General features: G+C 37.7%; 1 protein-coding gene and 1 non-coding gene across 3 annotated transcripts; both read left to right on the top strand.

The window, feature by feature from the left end:
- Positions 1-460: 460 nt before the first annotated feature.
- Positions 461-3,723, top strand: LOC132171088 (probable WRKY transcription factor 47). 2 transcript variants are annotated; one of them, XM_059582309.1, is made up of 6 exons: positions 461-754; positions 921-992; positions 1,140-1,292; positions 2,139-2,507; positions 2,618-2,731; positions 2,956-3,723. In XM_059582309.1, the coding sequence occupies exons 1-6, from the start codon at positions 491-493 to the stop codon at positions 3,553-3,555; spliced, it is 1,572 nt and encodes a 523-aa protein (XP_059438292.1). In that variant the 5' UTR covers positions 461-490; the 3' UTR covers positions 3,556-3,723. The 2 variants fall into 2 exon arrangements, with proteins under 2 accessions (XP_059438292.1, XP_059438291.1); XM_059582308.1 differs by having other exon boundaries at positions 2,136-2,507.
- Positions 3,724-21,621: 17,898 nt separating this feature from the next.
- On the top strand, positions 21,622-21,728 carry LOC132173169 (small nucleolar RNA R71). Its single transcript, XR_009439263.1, has one exon. It is a non-coding gene; the product is annotated as a small nucleolar RNA R71 (small nucleolar RNA).
- Positions 21,729-22,302: the final 574 nt, after the last annotated feature.

Here is a 22,302-nt window from a genome sequence, read left to right as displayed (position 1 = left end):
GTTGAAGCGGACAGAAGGCAAGTGACGTTTGGGCGGGGTTTTGGCCTCACAAAGTCAGTGGGATTAGGTATTCTCCATCTCTGGGGCCCACCCTCCGTTTCCATCCCACCGTCCAATAGAGCCATGCCGTCAACAGCGTTGACCTGAGACGACGTACGCTATCCCCCACGTGGAGTGCCTGGCCCCCAGGCGGGACTCTAGTCTCACAACTCCCCGTTATCTCTAACGCCGATTCCCTCCAACCACACGAGCTCCTCTCCTGCGTACTCCCTCCTTCAAGTCAGGCCACGTGTTCCCTTACTCAACGGTGACGTCATTCTTCCCAGCGGAAAAAACGGCCGGTCCTCTTTTTCCGCTCTAACCAAGATATCATTCTCGAAACACACCCCCAATACAAGCCATATAAAGAGTCTTCGCAAGCTACCAAAAATATATATCTTATCAATATACAAATACAACTACTTCCTCTCTCTCTCTCTCCCTCTTAGTCATGGAAAATCAACACCGCCGTGAATTCACATTCCTACGCTCCCGCGACTTTCTCCGCCACAGCAATCCCGGTGGCCCCGATCGCACGAGTGAGAATTCCATGGAGCAAAGCCAGCCGTTGATCAAAGAAATGGATTTCTTTTCGGGTACTAGTAGTAGTACCAACAAAACCAATCACCACCACCCACACGATGATGAGCAGCACCATGACACGAAGATAATTAACGGGTCATCAACTCATCAAGTATCCGATCCGGCTGTCAACGTAAGGTTTTTACTATGTTTTCTAAGCATGAGTTGGCGGCCGTTTCTTTTTTTTTTTGGTATATATATAAAACAAGTTTTTCCAGGCATGGGATTCATATGTAACAGGATTTGTATCGCTATAGGGTCTACGGGAATTAAATTGATTAGTACTGTATGTTTTGCAGACCGGATTGCATCTGAGAACAGTAAATTCTGGGATGTCAAGATCAGGAAATGAAGAAAAACCCTATACGGAGGTAATAAGTGGTTAATTTTTGACCTTTTTTCATGCTATCCATTAGACGATAATTATATTTGACAATATATATGGGCCATCTCTTTTTCTATTTTGGTTTGGTTTTAATTATGAACTTGTGAAAACTGATGGGAACATGGATTTCCAGCTGATTACACTTCGGGAGGAGTTGGACAGACTACACCAAGATAATCGGAAACTAAGAAGCATGTTGGATCAGATCACCAAAAATTACAGCGAACTGCAAGGTCAACTGGTCATGGCAATGCAAAAGCAGGCGCAGCAGAATCGCCAAGAACAGGTGAATATATATGTTTTTTTTCTTTTCTTTTCTCGATCTTTTTTTCCTCATCAGTCGTAGATCACACAAATTAGAGATTGTTATATATATATATATTCATTGGATCGAGTATGGGACTGAGAGAGGCCTTATCCATTATACCATTATTTTCTTCAACTTTGGAATTAGGTACTTTTTTAATTTTTAATTTTTTTTAAACCGCGCGTAGTTAAAGAAAAGTGTAACGTGTTTCCCTTAAATTGGAAAGTGTGCTTCCTTCATCCTTCTAGCTTTAAATTAATAATGTTATTGCCAACTTCATTTTTAGGTTACAACTGTTTAAGCCAAATTTCCCGGAGACGTTCATAAATATATGCATCAGTTCCAATCGATCGACGATGTAAATGTGCATATATATATATGGTGCTTTAATTTTATAGGTATACTTAACTTAACTATGTTAAAATCTGCGCACGTGCACAACCGACCGACAGGTTTGTTCAAGCTATAAGACCTTGGCCTCGATCGCCAGTCTTCCTCTGACATCGAGCAGATTTTTTTTTTTTTTTTTTTAAAAAAAAGAAAAGATGCCCACAATATCATTAATCCCTAGAGAACAGGATACGCCAATGCAGATTTTGCAAATCATTTGAAGCCGTAGTACTAGGAAGTGATCAAGTGAGATATTGCTATATATGATGCAAATAAAATTTCGTACACGAAATTGTGCATCTCTTGTCGGTGGAATTATATAGAATACTACTCATTTTCATCACGAAATTTGTGCTAATTAATTAGCTTGAACAGTGCTTTTATTGAACCAAATCAAGTTAATGATCAAAGACAGTACTGGGTTTTGAACAGAAGGTTGAACCAAATGGAATGACAAGGCACGTAGCGGTAGCGTCGGCCCAACAGTTTATAGACCCACGACCATCAGCTGCATTAGATGTCAATAATCCATCCGTTTCTGATGAAAAGACACAAGAAGTGTCGGTGTCTTTGTCAAATACTATGGAGGTGATGTCCAAGGAACGTAACGGTCGTGATCATCCAGCTGGGAAGCAGACTTGTACTCATGAAGATGGTGTTGATGATCAGTCGTTTCAGAACTTGGGGTCGACTAAAAGTCCCACCAAGCTAGATGAAAGCAGCAATGACGAAGAACAGGTTCCTGAGCTGGCACCGTTTAGGAAGGCGAGGGTGTCCGTACGAGCCAGATCAGAAGCTCCTTTGGTGAGAAAACAGTTTAGCTAATTATAATCTATATATACACGTTGTACGTACAAATTACATGTACAGTATCATGAAGGAGTAACAGGGGTTCGATCTGTGTGCTACTTCAGATTGGTGATGGCTGTCAATGGAGGAAATATGGTCAAAAAATGGCCAAGGGTAACCCTTGTCCACGCGCCTACTATCGCTGCACTATGGCTGTCGGATGCCCAGTTCGTAAACAGGTGGGTACTATATATACTACTATATCTTTTTTTTTTTTTTTAATTATTATTATATATATGAAGGTAATGTCTGTGATGGTTACAATTCAATATATATATATTATTGAATAAGCTAGTTGTGTGATGACTAAGACATCAATAGAATTCTTCAAGTGGCTGAGGATCCACCCATCATTTTCATAAATTAAGAAGATAATTAACAAAAATGGTTGCTCAACGTACAGGTGCAAAGATGCGTGGAGGATAAGAGCATTCTGACAACAACTTATGAAGGTAATCACAATCACCCTCTCCCTCCAGCGGCGACAGCAATGGCAAATACAACAGCAGCAGCAGCAGCCATGCTCCTGTCAGGTTCAACCACTAGCAAAGATGCCCTAGCAAATGCAGGCTTCTTCCCATCTATGGTGCCCTATGCGTCCACCATGGCAACCCTATCAGCCTCTGCACCATTTCCCACCATCACCCTCGACTTGACACAGACCCCCAATATGCCGCCCTTCCACCGTATCACACCTTCCTCGGCAACAATATTCCCTCTCCAGCCTCTGCATGGTTTTCAACACCTCCTTGGGCATCCTGTCTACTACCCACCTTCTAAGCCGCCAGCACTTGATCAACTAGCCCAACACCAGACTTCCATGGTCCACACACTTACTGCAGCCATTGCTGCCGACCCAAACTTCACTGCAGCCCTAGCCGCAGCCGTCTCATCAATTTTAGGAACACCCGGCCGGAGCAATGACGCTGCAACTACAAATAATCCCGGATTGCCTGGATCCCCACAGCTTCCTCAATCCTGCACCACATTTTCCACCAACTAATTATAATTAACCATTCATGCATGTTTGTAGGTTAAATTGATATATGGCAACTAGCTAGCTAGCTAGTTTGATCTTGCATGTTGTACAGGAAGATCATGAGATCATTTCAACGTTATTATGATGAGGTTGCATGTTGTACAGGAAGATTATGAGATCATTTCAACGTTATTATGATGAGCCAAGCTTGGATGCGCGTTTTGATTTGTTTTCACACACACACACACACATATATATATATATATATAGTAATGTTATAAGTTTTCTTAAGTCATCTCAAATGTGATGTGGCTTTTAAAATTATCGATGAATTTGAGACGTGATTTATTGACTTTTGATCTCAACGAAAATTTTAAAAGCCACATTACATTTGAAATGACTTTAGGAGGATGCTAAGAAAACTTATATCATTATATATATAAATATATACCGCATGCGTACGTCATTGATAAGAAAAGAAAAGAAAAGAAAAGAAAAGAAGATGCATATATCTAATACTACTTCTATATATCAATGTGGTTAGGTGTGTGAAAGCTTAGAGTGGGGTTTAAGAAGAACTCATGGACAAGATGAATTTGTCATGTGTTGGATAAGGGAATAATTGAAATATATATCGTGTAAATAAATAAAGTTTGACAGAAAAGGAAATAAGAGTATAATGAAGAGAGACGTGTTTGAACTCATCCGCGCTTATTGTTGTCTTTCTTGTCTTGAATTCTACCCTTGATCTGTACTTCTGATCTGCAACTATCTTTGCCTTATCAGTTAATTGCTTCATATTTTCCCAACTTCGTACAGATTTTTAACAAGTCTCTTTTCGGCGAAATTGGCTTGGCCAATAGAGTGCATATATATTCCTGACTTCAGATTCTGATATATATGTTGGATTAATGATGTTTGCTTGGTTTAGAGATAAAGAGAATATATTATAGGGTCAAAACTTTTGTTTTATATTGCTTCTAACAGGATACATAATTATGCTACCTTATTTAAAATCGGAGCCAATAAATAATTCCCTTACTTTCTTTATCATTTTTTTCATTATTTATATCTTTTCTATAACCTACACTCTGGCGGCCTGGCCACCTAGAACAATCATCTGATGAAATATCATATGACAACCACCTTTACACTTATTTACATTGGCTATATATATATATATATATAAACCCAATAAAATAACCAATAGAAGCATAATGTAAAATGGAAGAAATTTAGTTCTACCTTTTTATCCCTAAGTCGATCCCTGTCTTGATAATATAGAAAAAGTATACCTACAGTGTGTGTAGTTGTAGTTAGTCTAGTTTGAGGTTGACCAAATTATACAATGCACCTAAAAGTAAATAGCATGACATTATGTATATATATACATCATGTGGTAACATATATAATATTAAATTACATCACCTAATATAGAGCCTATAAAATAAATGTTCACTATTTCACTTGAAATGGAAAAGATATTGTCAAAAATCGTCATTGTTTTTACTTTTCCATTAAAGATATTGACTGTTTTTTTTAATAAAAAAAAAAACAAAATTTAGCAAAAAATGAAGTTGTATGTTTATCTGATGATCTAAATCATGGGATAAGTTGCAAATTGGTCAATGACAGCAAAAGTCATATCACTCTCTTACTTTTATATCGTAGGAAACCTTGTGTTTAAGAGTAATGTTATTAGGAAGACTCTAGTGGCCTCTTAAATGTTACATAACTTTTAAAATCACTATTGAATTGAATATCATCATTATCGAATTTAAATATATCATCAGTGATTTTAAAAGCCAAGTCCTTTCTTATATGCTTTAAGCGCATATATACATTGGAATCAACCTAGAATTTGACCAATATTTCAAATTCTAGCATTTCTCTTCTTTTAAATATATGTTTTTCCGGACTACATGTTTTCGGGAATTGCATCTTCTCGTAGTCTACACTTCTTGAAATTGCTTTCGGGTTGTTGTCTTTTCCACACTTTTTTTCTCTCGTAAAACTGTGGGTGGTTTAAGAAAATCGTACATCTTTTGATCGAATACGCTATACTTTTTATAATTTCAGTTCTCATAAAATCTTCTTCTTGATTCATGTTACATTCTATATTATTGAAACCAAATAAGTTGATAAATACAATTGACATACTTAAAAAAAGAGAATATTAATTAAACAACACTTGAGAAGATCAACCGATGGTATACTACAAGACGGACATAAAGTAAGTGAAGTGGAGGTCACTAGTTCGAATCTTCCCTCCTCTTCTCCTCCTCTTGTGTGGACATGTCAAAAAAGAAAATAGAAGACTCCGGGTGACACTTAATGCCTAGAGTATACCTCCTATAATCCATAGTGGTTGCCTTTTATAAAGGTGAAGATACTCCCTAATTGCCAACTGTTTGGACACGTGGTGTCTCCTAATTAGGGAACATTCTGGTGGTACAAAGTCCCCTTTGAATATGCATGGCACGCGCGCGCGCGCGCACACACACAGAGAAAACCTCCTGATAACACTCCTTTTACAACCCCAATCAATAACCGACACATACACATATAGAAAACCTTTTATCAAGACTATCTTGATAACACCTTTTTTACAGCCCACAATCAATAACAGACACACACATATAGAAAACCTTTTATTATGATCATCTTGATAATACCCATTTTACAGCCCTCAATCAATAACCAACACATAATAAAAAACATAAAAAGTGCACAAAAATAAGTTGGACCAAAATATACACTAGATTTTAGAGTGATAAAATTCCTAAAGGGTTAACCTTCCACCTCTAAGTTTTAGTTTTGAATCCAAAAACAAGTTTAGAGGCATTAGAAACGGGTTTTGACACATTAGAAACAGGTTTTAGGCCATTAGAAACGGGTTTTGAGGCATTAGAAACAGGTTTTGAGGCTGATAGCACCCCTTTTACAGCCCCCAATCAATAACCAACACATACACACACATATAGAAAACCTTTTACCTTTTATCAGGATCATCATGATAACACACTTTTTAAAGTCTCCCCCCCCCCCCCAACCACATATAAAAAACCTTTCATGAGGACCATCCTGATAACACACCTTTTACAACCCCCAACACACACATATAGAAAACCTTTTATCAGGACCATTCTTGATAACACACCTTTTACAGCCCCCAACACACACACACACATTACAGCCCCTAATCAATAACCGACACACACACACATAGAAAACCTTTTATCAGAATCATCCTGATAACACACATTTTACAGCCCCCAACACACACACACACACGTTACAGCCCCCAATCAATAACCAACATGCACACGCATATAGAAAACCTTTTATCAGGACCATCATGATAACATACCTTTTACAGCCCCCAACACACACACACACACATAGAAAACCTTTCACAGCCCCCAATCAATAACCGACACACACACATATAGAAAACCTTTTATTAGGAGCATCCTGATAACACACCTTTTACAGCCCCCAATACACACACAGAAAACCTTTTACAACCCCCAATCAATAACCGACATATACGCATATAGAAAATCTTTTATCAGGATCATCCTGATAACACACCTTTTACTGCCCCCAACACACACACACACAAAACCTCATGATAACACCCATTTTACAGCCCCCAATCAATAACCGACATACACATATAGAAAACCTTTTATCAAGACCATCTTGATAACAGCCCTTTTACAATCCCCAATCAATAATCGACACATAATCAAAAATATAAAAAGTGCACAAAAATAAGTTGAACCAAAATACACTAGATTTTAGGGTGATAAAATCCCTAAAAGATTAACCTTCCACCTCTAGGTTTTAGTTTTGAATCAAAAAACGAGTTTTGATGTATTAGAAACGAGTTTTAAGGCATTAGAAACGGGTTTTGAGGCATTATAAATGGGTTTTGAGCCATTAGAAACAGATTTTGAGGCTGATAACACCTCTTTTACAGCCCCCAATCAATAACCGACAAATAATCAAAAACATAAAAAGTGCACAAAAATAAGTTGGACCAAAATACACTAGATTTTAGGGTGATAAAATCCTTAAAGGGTTAACCTCCTACATCTAGGTTTTAGTTTTGAATCCAAAAACGAGTTTTGGAGCATTAGAAATGGGTTTTGAGGTGGGTCACGGCCGGCGGGGTTAGAGGTGTTCACCGCTGGCCAGACCCACGCCGTGGGTCTAGCCTAGGTTTTGTCAGCTAAGGTTTTTTTTTTTTTTTTCCTCTGATTTGGTGTGATTGTTCTCACTTTTATTTTTTGCATTTTTCTTAAATTGATGATGTGTCACATACTAATTGAAGGCAGCAAAATGGGTGTTATCATGATGGACCTGATAGTAGGGGCTCTCATATATATATATGGGTTAAATACTAAATACCCCCTAGGGTTTCACTTTTTTTATTTTTTCCTCCTATGGTTTATTTTGTATCACATAAGGTCTTTGTGCTTTTGATAAAAGACCAAATTCGTTCTTTCGTCCATTGACCGTTAGTTGACCTAACAGAACTCCACGTGGACCAATTAAAAGCTGACATCTGGCATAAGTTCCACGTCATCGATGACTGTATAGTAATATGCCTCCTAATTAAAAAATTAAAAAAAAATAAACAAATACAAATTTTAAATGCTGGGTTTTATTTATTAAAAGGGTTTAACAAACAATTAGATTGATTAAGGATTTAAGGTATAACATAAAACAACTAAATCAACGCGATTGAAATGAGAGAAATTTCCAAACGAAAAGCAGCAGGTTAGGGAGACTTCATGTTGTGCAAATATCTATCTAAATTAATAGGCAAATAATTGTACGTTTTACCCGCAAGTGTACAAGGTCAATATAGTAGTATATGACGCAAGTACGAGATCATTCCCACGAGAACTGCTAAATTTTTCTTAAAATAAATTCCTTAAGTAAAACAAAACAAAGATTGATTTTAATTTGATAATAATAAAAAGTAGGGCTTTGATATCCACCACTAATCATGCTTACATAATATATCAATATGCCAATGCTTTGATCATGTTATGAATACTTAATGTTTGTCAACCTAAGGGCATGAGTGCATACTCTTTAGGCTATAGATTTTCCTAAGCAACGAGTTAGGCATGAGTGTATACTCTAACTCTTTTCTTTCTTAAAGGATTTAGCATGAGTGTATACTAAGTTGTTCTTTAAAAAAACATGATTCTATAGAAATCAACAAACACATGGAACCTAGGGCATGGATGTATACTCCCAGTTTTCTATGTTGATCAAGCCAAAAACCCGGTGTGGATTTCTTTTGTTACTTTTATTAAACCCAAGACTCGGTCATCCAAATTGATTTAACTAACTAGTACATACCACATGCATATATTGATCAGGTAAACACATATAAGGAATTCATGAAAGCAGGAATTAATCAAATTAAATATCAAAACAAGATCATCACAAAGGCCCCAATATTGAATATTAACTAAACATAACTAAGGCTTCAATCTAGCCCTACTAAGTGAATTAATTACACATGAATTTGATGTTAAACATCTTCATAAAATAAAAATAGAAAGAAAAAGAATAAACCCGAAACTTGAACTTGAAGAGCACCAATTCTTCTCCTTGGAAATTGTGTGTCTATTCTAGAGGTTTAAGTGTCTATTTATAAACCTTAGGAATACTCTAAAAACCCTAAAAATTGTTGGGTTTGAGCCCTAGTTCGCACAAAGTTACAAAACCCTAAAAATCACACTTTCCATATCAAGGCTGGCGGTTGACTTGCTCCTCACTCCTCACGCACAGGTACGCTAAATCGCAGCCCGTGTCCGATTGATCGCAGGTATGCGATTGATCCTTCGTGCTGGCGCTCGATTGCAGGTGCGATTGAGGCTTCCTCTCATGCGCACGAGCACACGCCTTGCGCTCGTGGTCTTCGCCTGAAGTGTGCTCGATCACAGCTCCCATGCGATCGATCGCACTACCAGAGCTTCCAATTTTCCCAAAATAGCTCTTTCATGCTCAAAACTTTTGAAATTGCTTCATTTTCTTCCAACAACCTACAAAAACAAAGAAAACACATAAAAGAACTAAAATGGCATAAATTAATCAAAACTAAAGGATTAACAAATGTAAGTTAAGGACTAAAATATGAATATTTTAGCACTTAACACTTCACCCAAGCCCGAGCCTCTGCCGCACCCAACACCACCCCGACGTCCTCGCCACTTCCCCAACCCACTGCTATTCCATGAACCCCAAATCCCTGACGAACCCAACTCCACAGTCTGACCAACAAACTCATCTTCCTCGACAGACCCACCATTCTTCCACGGCCAAACCACCGCACCAACCTTCTCCGACGAACCCTACTCTCCGCCGACAGACCCAACACCCATATCTTCTCTTACAAACCCTCAGCCCCTTCTTCCATAGTTCGAGAAACCCGATCCCGTCAATCTCAGACTTGTACACCATGGCATCAAGTCGGACGTACGCCTCGAAATGAAAAGGAAGTTTCCCATAGCATTGAAAAGGTATGTTTTACAAAAAATCTCCACATTTAATTTGTTTTTCTTTACGAATTTTATGAAAAATTTGCACGGATTTTATGAATTTTCATTTTTTTTTTCTCATCGTTTTTTTTTTTCCTTTTTTTTTTAAAAAAATGTAATTTAAGGTTGCTTTATTTCTAGTATTTTAAGTCAGTTTTATTGCTTGTATTTTAAGTCAGTTCTATTTTTTATATTTGTAGTCAGTTTTATTTTGATGTGCAGACGAATTCATCAGATGGATCTTCGTCAGTAGGCTGTAGTGAGATGTCCTTTGTATGTTATTGCAATTTACTTGCACCTTTGAAGACTCCAATGACTGGGGACAACCTTGGCAGACGATTCTGGGGTTGCGCCACCTACGATTCAAGTGTAAGCAATCTTGTTTCCACTGCAAATCCATTATGAATGTTAAATGTTGAATGTTGGCTTTGGATTCCATTTGTTGAGTGGGCACTGGTAGGGGCTGTTTAACATTCAAGTTTGAGTGCAATTGGTTTTTTAAAATTTGTGTGAGTTGTTTGATGTTTGAAGTTAACATTCAACTTACTTTTGTTTATCAAACATCAAACAACTCACACAAATTTTGGTGCATGTGTTGCTGTAATTTTGATATCATCTATTGTGAAAAAGTTCAGGATGTAACTAGTTCATCCCTATGCTGTCATTGTTTTTGTATCTTTTTGGAGCCCCAAACTTATTAAATTGCATGAATTGCTCTCTTGTGTAGTTGCTGAAATTTTGATGGAATATTGATATCATTTATTGTGAAAAAGTTCAGCCAAGTATACTTGGCATCCAATTTCCAATAAAATTATTAAGAGTATGCTTTGTTCGGCTTTGACATAATTGACTTTTATGCAGAGGAATGTTGCTTGCAGATTCTTCAAATGGCACGACAAACCAACTTGTAAGAGGGGTATGGAGGTTCTACCTGCTTTGTTGGAGAAGCTTCGAGAACTGGAGGATGAAAAAGACAGTTACATGGCAAGGGTTGAAGATCTATTGAATGAAAATGACAACTACCTGACAAGGGTACAGCAAATCCAGAATCAAAGTGTCATACATATGGAAAAGATTCGAGAGCTAGAGAAGGAAAATGTCATATTTAGAGCCAGAGAGAAATTTCTTATGTATGCTTTGTTTTTGTCATGGTGTATGATGTTGTTGGTTGTTTGTGTCGCACTTATACAATGAATTTTATGTAATGATGTATCTTTTTAACTGATGTAAACTAATTATGTACCCCTACTTATGAATTGTAAACTTGGTTTTTTTGTTATTTTGTTGAGAAGTAGTTAGCATTGAGTTTTTTTATCTGAAAGAGAAGGCATGGATTATCTAAATATGTGATTCTAACTTTTCTTTTATAGAAGGTTGAATGGTTGATTACAATTTTCCCAAGATTCAAAATGAAGCAACTACATGCATAGATTCTTTAGATGATATTTGACATCTAAAATACATTCATCCTAAACAACTCCAACATAAACTATCTACTCCATCTAAAATACATACATCCAATGTACATATATCCAAAATACATCCATCCCATATCAAAATATTGGATCCTCCAATCTGAAAGACATGCACATCCATATCAACAAGAGACATTTCAATTTGACTTCCAAAATACATCCATCCCAAACAACTCCAACATAAACTTTCTACTCCATCTAAAATACATACATCCAATGTACATACATCCAAAATACGTACATCCAAAATATATCCAAAATACATCCAAAATATTGGATCCACTATCCAAACATCAAAAAGCATCTGCAAACCCAATAATCTATTGAGTTGCCTTATACTGTCCTAAACATGATCGTGCTTTGAACTGTCATCCCGCTTGTGATCCTCCAATCTGAAAGACATGAACATCCATATCAACAATAGACATTTAAAACTAAAGACATACTGAATTCAATACTCACCCCTACTGGTTGGCTAATTGGGCCTATGTCGTCGACAGTGGCGGTAGGTTCTCCTGCCGCTCGTGATCCTCCCCGCTACACCATATGAACAAACAATGTCATAAATACACGCTCACTATTTAAATAAAGACAACATTAATACTTTGATAAAATTGTTAAAATAACTAACCGTAGTTTCATTGTTTGGCTTTGCCTTCACAACCTTTTTAGGCCAAATCTTCTTGTTTGGATTGATTGGTTCGCGGCAACTCCTAGCATTATGACCCGTTTGACCACAATTTCCACAACGTACACCATACCCCTTAAGAGTTACCTTGGTCGTTTCAATAGGCTCATTTTCATCATCTCCTCTTCTTCTCATATTTCTAGGCCTACCTCTTTGTTTTTTTGGTATAGGGGGCAGTATATGTTCCACATCATGATTGTTGTGCAAATTTATTTAACTCGCAAGTGCACGAATCAATTGTAGTTTAATGGATTGCAAGTGCGAGGTCGATCCCACAGAGAATTGTATTTTTGAAAGAACAATTTATATCTAAACTTATTAAATCCTAATCTAGTTCCAAAAGGGTTTTGATTTTTGAGTTTTAAAAATTAAAGGATAAACATAAACTAAATAAAATAAGTAAATCTAAGGATAAAGGTATTAAGGTTTGGGAATTCACACTCACCAAATCATAACATACTTTATGTTCATCAATATTAATCCGAAGTTCTCACAAATTAAATCATAGATATGTTTTACTATGCTTCAAAGAATTAATCAAAACCATCCCATGTATCCATTCATTGACCAAATCACAAAAGGAATCCAAATTCAATTGAAACACCAGATGTATCCGTAGAACAAATCACAAGGGATATCCAATTTTTATGAGTTAAAAGCCAAGCAATCAATCATATGAAATTATCTCAAATCATCACATGTATCCTTGAATCACAAGAGATATCCAAGAATCACTCCATACAATTGATTAGAAGTAAAACAATTAAAATATAAAACCCAATAAAATCAGAATAATAAAAACTTACATAAAAGTATTGATGTTCTTCATCGATGAGGCTTTATCCCCAACCTTAGTTGGGAATTTAGCTCCACAAAAAAATAAAATCTAAACCTAAACCTAAACCTAAAGAAAAACTAAACAAAAGAATTTTGCTCTCTGGGATTGTGTCCCTTTTCTTGAATGTAAAGAAGTCTATTTATAGGCTTAGGGAAGTCCTAGAAGCCCAAGTAAACCTAGATAATTCGGAGGTCTGTCTCCCAGTCAAAATAGAAGTCTGAAATCGAAATAGAATTCGTCCAGATTTGTGTCTCTTAATTGTGGGGCGATTTTGACATAGAAACCGTCCGAATTACGAAAATCCTATTTCATAACAAATTGTAGTATTTTGAGTTAACATTCCAATGCCATTTGAATCACTTCAATCCGATATTTGAGAAGAAAGTTACAGTCAAAATACTGAGACGTGTGCAGAATCTGAATTTGAATCTGATCCGAAATCTTATCCAATCTGATCTTTAATCTGATTTAACCTTTTCCTTGGATTTGATTGAACTTAACCACATCATCTAGGTCTTTTCAAAATATGCTTTCTTCCAAACTTCTCATTTTTTCCTTTAAAGCTGTAATTTTTCTTCAACAACCTACAAAATATTAAAAACACAAAACTAACACAAAATATTAAATAACGACACAACTAAAGGATTAACTAATGTAAATAAAGGGGTCGAAATATGCAATATTTGGCACTTATCAATGATCAATAGGCCACTCTTTGTAAGTGTTGTGCAAATTTATTTAACTCGCAAGTGCACGAATCAATTATAGTTAATGGATTGCAAATGCGAGATCAAACCCATAGGGAATTGTATTCTTGAAAGCAATTTTAAATCTAAATTAATTAAACCCTAGTCTAGTTCCATATTTTTGAGAGATTTTTTTGTTTGAATGAAAAAGCAAAAGCATGAGCAATTTAAAGTGATTGAAATCTTATGACGAAGCACTAAGGTTTCGGAATTCGCACTCACAAATTCATAACAACATAATTTCATGATCTATAATATTCCCCAAAGTTCTCACATATAAATCTTAAGTTTGTTTTACTATTGCTTCAAAGAATTAATCAAAAGATCCCATGTATCCATTCATAACCCAAATCACAAAAGAAATCCAATATTCGATCAAATCATTAACTGTATCCGTAAATCACAAGAAAATATCTAATCTTTATCAAAACATCAATTGTATCCAGAGAATAAATTACAAAGGAAATCCAATTTTTAACAAAGAAAACCAAGCAATCAATTGTATTGAATAATCTTAAATCATCAAGTGTATCCTTGAATCACAAAAGATATCCAAGAGTTATTCAATCCAATTGATTAAAAGTAAAACAATAGAACAATTAAACCATTAAATTGGGAAATATTACATACATGAAACAAAGTTGCTAATCATAAGTGAGGCTTCATCTTCAACCTTAGTTGAAGGTTTAGCCTCTCATATTATTGAAAGACAAAACAAAATTGATTGAATTCATAATGTAAAATCGAGTACTTACAAATAAGAATCACAAAGTAGAGATTCAAAAGTTAGGAAAACCTTAAACTCTCTTCTTTCTCCTCTGCAATCTTCAAATTCGTAGCCCCCCCAACTAATCTGATAATTCCCTATTTATAGACCTAAAACTTAGGGTTTTACAAGTTGAAATCGAATACAATTCGTCCAAGTTTGTACCATTTAATTGCGGGACGATTTTGGAATAGTAAACATCCGAATTAGGAAAACCCTATTTCACAATGAATTGTAGTATTTTGAGTTAGCTTTCCAACACCACTTGAATCACCTCAATCGGATATGTGAAAAAAAAGTTATGATAAAAATACTGAGATGTATAGAATCTGAATTTGAATCCAATTCGAAATTTTATCTAATCTTATCCTTAATCCGATTTACCTATTTCTTGGATTTGGTTAAACTTAACCACATCATCTAGGTCTTCTCAAAGTATGTTTTCTTCCAAAAAGTAGTTTTTCTTCAACACCTACAAAATACTAAAAACACAAAACTAATACAGAACATAAGATAATAACACAGCTAAAGGATTAACACAAGTAAATTAAGGGGTCCAAATATGCAATATTTGGCACACATCAAACACCACCAAACTTAACTTTTGCTAGTCCCTTAGCAAAACAAACGAAAAATAGAATGAAAACAAAACAAAACATAAATCCTCTTTCGTGGGAAAGACGATTGCATTTAGCGTATGCAACAAACCTTTTAAACCCCTAGGCATCCCTAGTGGACGAGTGAAGTCTCGTGAGGGCTTAACATGAATGATACCCACAAACATTGTAGTACTATGTTGTTAACAAGAAAGAAGTGTCACATAAACCATGGTTCTTATTCATGAGCAAACTTAAAAAAAAAACAAACACCATGATCACTGTCAAAAGGAAATCCAGAATCAAATCACTTATAAATGGACAATTTAGACCTCATATGTTCTGAAAAGTGTAAAGTGTAATTAGCATACAATCATGAAGCTTTCAGCTTAAACTCAAGACAAGTTTCCATAAAATTTGTAAAAAACTCTATCAAATGAAACAACCAAGGCAAGATATGCATTTTATTATTTATTTATTTATTTTTTACAGGTTCTGCAATGTCTAACTCCCTTAAGCTTTCTAATTGACTCATGTAACAAGTGTTAGGCCAATGACTCCCAAGCCAGGTGGCTTTAGGGCACTAGATATAGAACATCCCTAAGGGCTTATTAACTTAAGTCAAAAAGGCTACGAAATCAGATTAGCCATATCATAAATCAACACTGAGTTTCACACCTTTTGACGCGAACTCTCAATGCTTAATGAGGCAAGAGGTTCGGTTACTCAGCGGAAAACTCAACATGATCTTTCTTTTCTTTTTCCTTCTCTTTATTTATTTATTTATTTATTATTATTATTATTATTATTTTATATATATATATATATCTTGCAAGCCAATGGTTATTTATCAATAGGACATCCCACAAATCTCAAAGAGAACAAGCTTAAGCTCAAATATCATACCTCACAGAAAACATGCTAATGTGCTCATAAAAATTTATCTCAAAACAAGTGAAATCTCTTTTACCAAAAAATAAGTCAAAGGACTCAGACTCCAAATGACATAATGATGTGTTCAACCCTTTAAGCAAGCTAATGAAATGCAAACCACAGTCACAGTTTAACTCAAACTTGACAAAAACATAGTATAATTTTTTTTTTTTTCAATTTTTTTTTCTTTTTAACACAAAAAGACAAATAAAAATAAACAAATAAAGACAAAAACAAATAGACAAAGTGTTTTTCCATGCCCCCAAACTTGAATCACACATTGTCCTCAATGTAGGCAGAAACACAATACCAAGAGGTATAAGGAACCAGAGTGAGCAAAGAGACAACCCCCAAACTTACTCGTAATAACACTTGTCCTGAAAAACACAAAAATAAAACAAAAATGAAGATAGACGAAACAACACAAAAAATGACCAAAAATACCAAAGAAAAAGGAATGCCTCCCATAAGCGCTAAGTTTACAGTCTTCAGCCAGACTTTTCACCGCTGATGATTAGGTAGACGACGTAGGATCTTCCAAAGGCAATTCCTCACTCTCCAAAATTTCCAGTTCCAAGAACGGCTTCAACCGCTAACCATTGACCTTGTGAGTACTTCCATTCTGAGGATCCTCGATTTCGATGGCTCCATGAGTAGAAACTGCACGCACTATGAATGGTCCAGTCCATCGGGATTTGAGCTTTCCTGGAAACAGATGCAGACGTGAGTTGTAAAGGAGGACTTTCTGACCAACTTCAAATGATCTTTTCAAAATGTTTTGGTCATGAATCTTCTTCATCTGAGCTATGTATAGCTTGGCACAGTCGTAGGCATCATTCCTCAATTCTTCTAATTCATCTAGCTGTAGCTTCCTTTGCTCACCAGCCTTGGTGAGGTTGAAATTTAGCTGCTTTATAGCCCAATAAGCCCGGTGCTCCAATTCCACAGGGAGGTGACAAGCCTTGCCATACACGAGTCGGTAGGGAGACATGCCAATTGGAGTCTTGAATGCAGTCCGGTATGCCCACAAAGCGTCATTGAGTCGAAGAGACCAGTCCTTCCTTGTCGGGTTCACCGTCTTTTCTAATATCCTCTTGATTTCTCTATTGGATATCTCAACTTGCCCACTTGTTTGGGGATGGTAGGGAGTTGCAACTTTATGAGTAATGCCATACTTTTTCATGAGTTGCTCAAAATATCGGTTGCAGAAATGCTTCCCCCCATCACTGATGATGGCACGTGGTGTCCCAAAACGTGCGAACACATTTTCTTTCAAAAATTGCAACACGATTCTGTGATCATTAGTCTTGTATGCAATGGCCTCCACCCACTTGGAAACATAATTCACCGCCACAAGGATGAAAAGATACCCATAAGAATTAGGGAAGGGCCCCATGAAATCAATGCCCCAAACATCAAACAGCTCCACAATAAGGATCGGGTTTAGTGGCATCATATTCCTTCTTCCAATGCTCCCTAACTTCTGGCATCTATCACAGGCTGAACAGTAGGCATGGGCATCACGAAACATGGAGGGCCAATAGAATCCACTTTGAAGAATCTTTGCTGCTGTCTTTTTAGAACTGAAGTGGCCTCCACATGCATGATCATGGCAAAAAGATATGACATTTTGCTGGTCATTTTCAGGAATGCATCTCCTTATAATCTGATCTGGGCAGTATTTGAACAGGTAAGGATCATCCCAAAAGAAGTACTTCACCCCAGCCAAGAATTTTGATTTGTATTGCCTGGTCCAATGTGATGGCATCTGGGCAGTGACAAGGTAGTTCACTATGTCTGCGAACCATGGTGTAGGATTTTGAGAGATGTGCATAAGTTGTTCATCAAGGAATGTCTCAGCAATCGGCACTGCATTTTCATTGAAGTCCACAACCAGCCTGGATAGATGGTCAGCTACCACATTCTCGGAACCCTTCTTGTCCCCAATTTCAATATCAAACTCTTGCAGCAACAGAATCCACCGGATGAGACGAGATTTAGCATCTTTCTTTGACAATAGATATTTCAACGCAGCATGATCCGTGTAGACTAAGACTTTAGATCCTAGCAAGTAAGATCTAAATTTATCCAGAGCAAACACTACAGCTAACAACTCCTTTTCAGTAGTGGAGTAGTTGAGTTGTGCATCATTCAGAGTCTTGTTGGCATAGTATATGACATGCGGAATCTTCTCTACTCACTGACCCAAAACGGCTCCCACGGCACAATCGGAGGCATCACACATTATCTCAAACGGAACCCCCCAATTAGGTGGCTGAATGATTGGTGTAGAAGTTAAGGTCTTTTTCAGAATCTCAAAGGCTGTCTGGCACTTGTCATTGAAATCAAAAGGAACATCTTTTGCCAATAGATTACATAGAGGTCTGGCAATCTTGCTGAAGCCCTTGATGAATCTTCTGTAGAACCCAGCATGTCCCAGAAATGACCGAATCTCCTTAACTGTTCGTGGGGGCGGAAGGTTAGATATCAAATCAACTTTAGCTCTGTCAACCTCGATACCTTTGTGGGAAATTACATGCCCCAAAACAATTCCTTGTTTCACCATGAAGTGGCATTTTTCCCAATTCAGAACCAAATTTGTCTCCTTGCACCGTACCAGCACCAATGTGAGATAATGTAGACATTCCCCAAATGATGAACCAAAGACTAAGAAGTCATCCATGAAGATCTCCAGGTGACGTTAAACCATATCTGAAAAGATGTTGATCATGCACCGCTGAAAAGTGGCGGGTGCATTGCACAATCCAAACGGCATACGGCGATAGGCAAATGTACCGAACGGACAAGTGAAAGTAGTCTTCTCTTGATCTTCGGGGTCCAGTGGAATTTGGTTGTAGCCGGAGTAACCATCAAGGAAACAGTAGTACTCATGGCCTGCCAATCTCTCCAACATCTGATCGATGAAAGGTAGAGGAAAATGGTCTTTTCTTGTCACGGCATTTAACTTCCTGTAGTCAATGCACACTCTCCATCCTGACTGCACACGAGTGGGGACCAACTCATTTTCCTTGTTCTTGATAACTGTAATCCCTGCCTTCTTCGGCACCACATGAATGGGACTCACCCATTTGCTGTCAGAGATTGGGTATATGATTCCCGCATCCAGAAGTTTAATTACCTCTGCTCGAACTACCTCTTGCATGGCTGGATTCAACCGTCTCTGTGGCTCGCGAGAAGTTTTAGCATTTTCTTCCAGATGAATCTTATGCATCACTACTGCAGGGCTGATTCCTTTGATATCTTCTATTGACCACCCGATTGCTTCTTTATGCTCTCTCAAAACTTCTAGCAGCTCATGTTCCTGATCACTATCCAAGTCGGCAGCAATGATCACAGGCAGAGATTCTATAGGATCCAGATACTTGTACTTCAGGGTGTCTGGTAGAGGCTTCAACTCCCGCTTGACAGGCTCAGCTGCTAATGAAGATGGATCAGGGGACGATGTCAAAGTAATTTCTATAGTCTCCGTCTCTATCTCAGGAGTTGAGTCTAACAAGGCATCAGCTTGTTCCAATAAAGTGTCCAGTGCCATGTCACTTCCCAGTGCAATCAGGCATTCTCCCAAGGGGTCTTCAATATCTGGTTCATTGACAGTTTTCTCTACTATCTCCTCAATTAAGCATGTGCTTCTGACCTCCTCATACTCAAATGGCTGCTTGCTGATATCAAAGATGTTCAGTTCCACTGTCATGTTTCCAAATGATATCTTCATGACTCCAGTTCTACAGTTGATTAGGGCATTAGTCGTAGCTAAAAAGGGACGCCCTAATATGATTGGAACTTGAATTTCTGCATTTTCTGTCTCTGTATCTAAGATGATGAAGTCCACAGGGTAGTAGAACTTATCAACTTTGATCAGCACGTCTTCAATAATTCCCCTTGGAACCTTCACAGATCTGTCAGCCAACTGAAGTGTAATTGAAGTAGATTTCAACTCTCCCTATCCCAACTGAACATATACTGAATATGGCAGTAGATTTATACTGGCCCCCAAATCCAACAGAGCTTTCTCAACTCGATTGTCATCAATCTTGCAAGCAATGGTAGGACATCCAGGGTCCTTATACTTTACAGGCATCTTGTATTGCAAGATAGAGCTGACCTGCTCAGCCAGGAAAGCTTTCTTGGGGACGTTCGTCTTTCTCTTGATGGTGACCAAATCCTTCAAAAATTTGGCATAAGAAGGCACTTGCTGGATGGCATCTAGGAATGGAATGTTTATCTGCACTTGCTTGAACACTTCCAAAATATCATCGAACTTTGAGCTCTTCTTTGGCGGTTTCAGTCTTTCTGGATACGGAGCTTTGGGTATATACTTTTTGGAAGGATCCTCAGTAATCGGAATGGCAATGTCCGGTCCTATGTCTTCCGCAGGCCTATCTAGGTTTTCCTTCTCTTCTGCAGCCTTAGTGGCCTCTTCAGGCATGACCACTTGATTATCCACCTGTTTGCCTGACCTCAGAGTGGTGATGGCTTGTACATGCTCCTGACCATGCATAGAGGCGGAGGAACTTTCAATCACAAATTGCCCTTTTAGGGTAGGCACGGGTTGACTAGGGAACTTCCCTCTTTCTCTTTCCCCCACCTAATTTGCTATCTGGCCAACTTGTCCTTCTACCTTGATCATGGCCTGCTTAAGTTCTTGTATGTCTCTGCTATTAGCCATGTTGGAATTCCTCAGCTCCTGTATGGCTTGATTGGTGAAACCTTTTAGCTCTTGTACAGATTGGGAGCTGGAATTCTTGAGCTCTTGTATAGCTTGGGAGTTGGAATTCTTGAGCTCTTGTATAGCTTGGGAGTTGGACCGGTCGACTTTTTCTATTAATGTTTTAATCATGTCTTCCAGTGATGACTGTGGTGCAGGCACTTGAGTGGTAGACTAATAAACAGGCGGTTGAGCTTGTTCAGATGACCTGAACTGATTCTGAGCTTGAGTGGTATCTCTTTGGTTCAATGGCTGATTCTGCTTCCAAGAGAAATTGGGGTGATTCCGCCACCCTGGATTGTAAGTTTCGAAAAACAGTCCAGTGGTGGGTTTTTTGTACTCATTGAAGGCATTGACTTGCTCAGTTGGGTACTCTGTTGACAGAGTTGGGCAGTTTTGAGTGAAGTGTGTTTGACTATCACATAACCCGCATGCATCAACGTGGTAAGTATCTGCTGCATTCACTGGTTTGTTTAAGACTATAGTGTCAAACTGACGCCTGAGAACCTTGAACTCCTCCCTTAATTCAGCATCATTCCTCACCTCATAGATGCTTCCTGTCTTGGGAGTGGGTTGTTGTCTGTCCCAACTATCTTGAAAATCCCATTGTTGTGCTCGTTCAGCCATTTCATCCAAAGTGTTATAAGCTCCATCCCAGTAAGACTTAAGAATTCTCTACCATTCATCGTCTCAAGCGAGTTTCGCTCACTTGGTGTTAGTCCCCTGTAGAAAATTTGAACTAGCACCTCATTCTCAAACCCGTGGGGTGGGCATTTTATAGTAAGCTCTTTAAACTTCTCCTAGCTATCGGTGAATCTTTCCCCTTCTTTTTGTCTGAAATTGGTGATCTGTAGACGGAGGGCATTGATTTTGGAAATTGGGAAGAACTTGTGGTAAAACTTGCTTTGCAACATATTCCAAGAAGTGATAGATCCAGGTCTATTGTTGAGTAGCCAGGATTTCACCCTATCATGTAGGGACAGAGGGAATAACCGAAGGCGCACCGCTTCTGCTGGGGCATTTTGCGTATTAACAATGTTGCAAATTTCCAAAAAAATCCTCACATGAACATATGGATCCTCATTCTCTAATCCTCTAAATGCAGGAAGGTGACCTATTGTACTCGGCTTCAGCTCGAAACGAGTAGCTGGCAACACTATACATGACGGTGTGTTGGTAATGTTGGGTATGAACAGCTCCCTAAGGGATCTAGGTTGATTTCGTTTTCCCATCTTAACAGACTTTTCCGAATCAAACTCGAAACTTTGAGAATTGGTGGGTGAGTTTGGTGGCTGTCTTAGATTCTCTCTCGCTGTTCTTTCAATTTCGGGATCAAAAGCGTTTAACTCCAGATTTAAAGACCTACGACCGAACATGCAAATAGGAACTAACAAGCTAACAACCTAACAAACTAATAAACTAAAAACTGAAATGAAT

This window comes from Corylus avellana, chromosome ca2 (genome assembly GCF_901000735.1).
Source record: "Corylus avellana chromosome ca2, CavTom2PMs-1.0".
NCBI classification, from domain to species: domain Eukaryota; kingdom Viridiplantae; phylum Streptophyta; class Magnoliopsida; order Fagales; family Betulaceae; genus Corylus; species Corylus avellana.
Note: the sequence above shows the minus strand (reverse complement) of the source record. Positions and strands in the feature narration are given on the sequence as shown.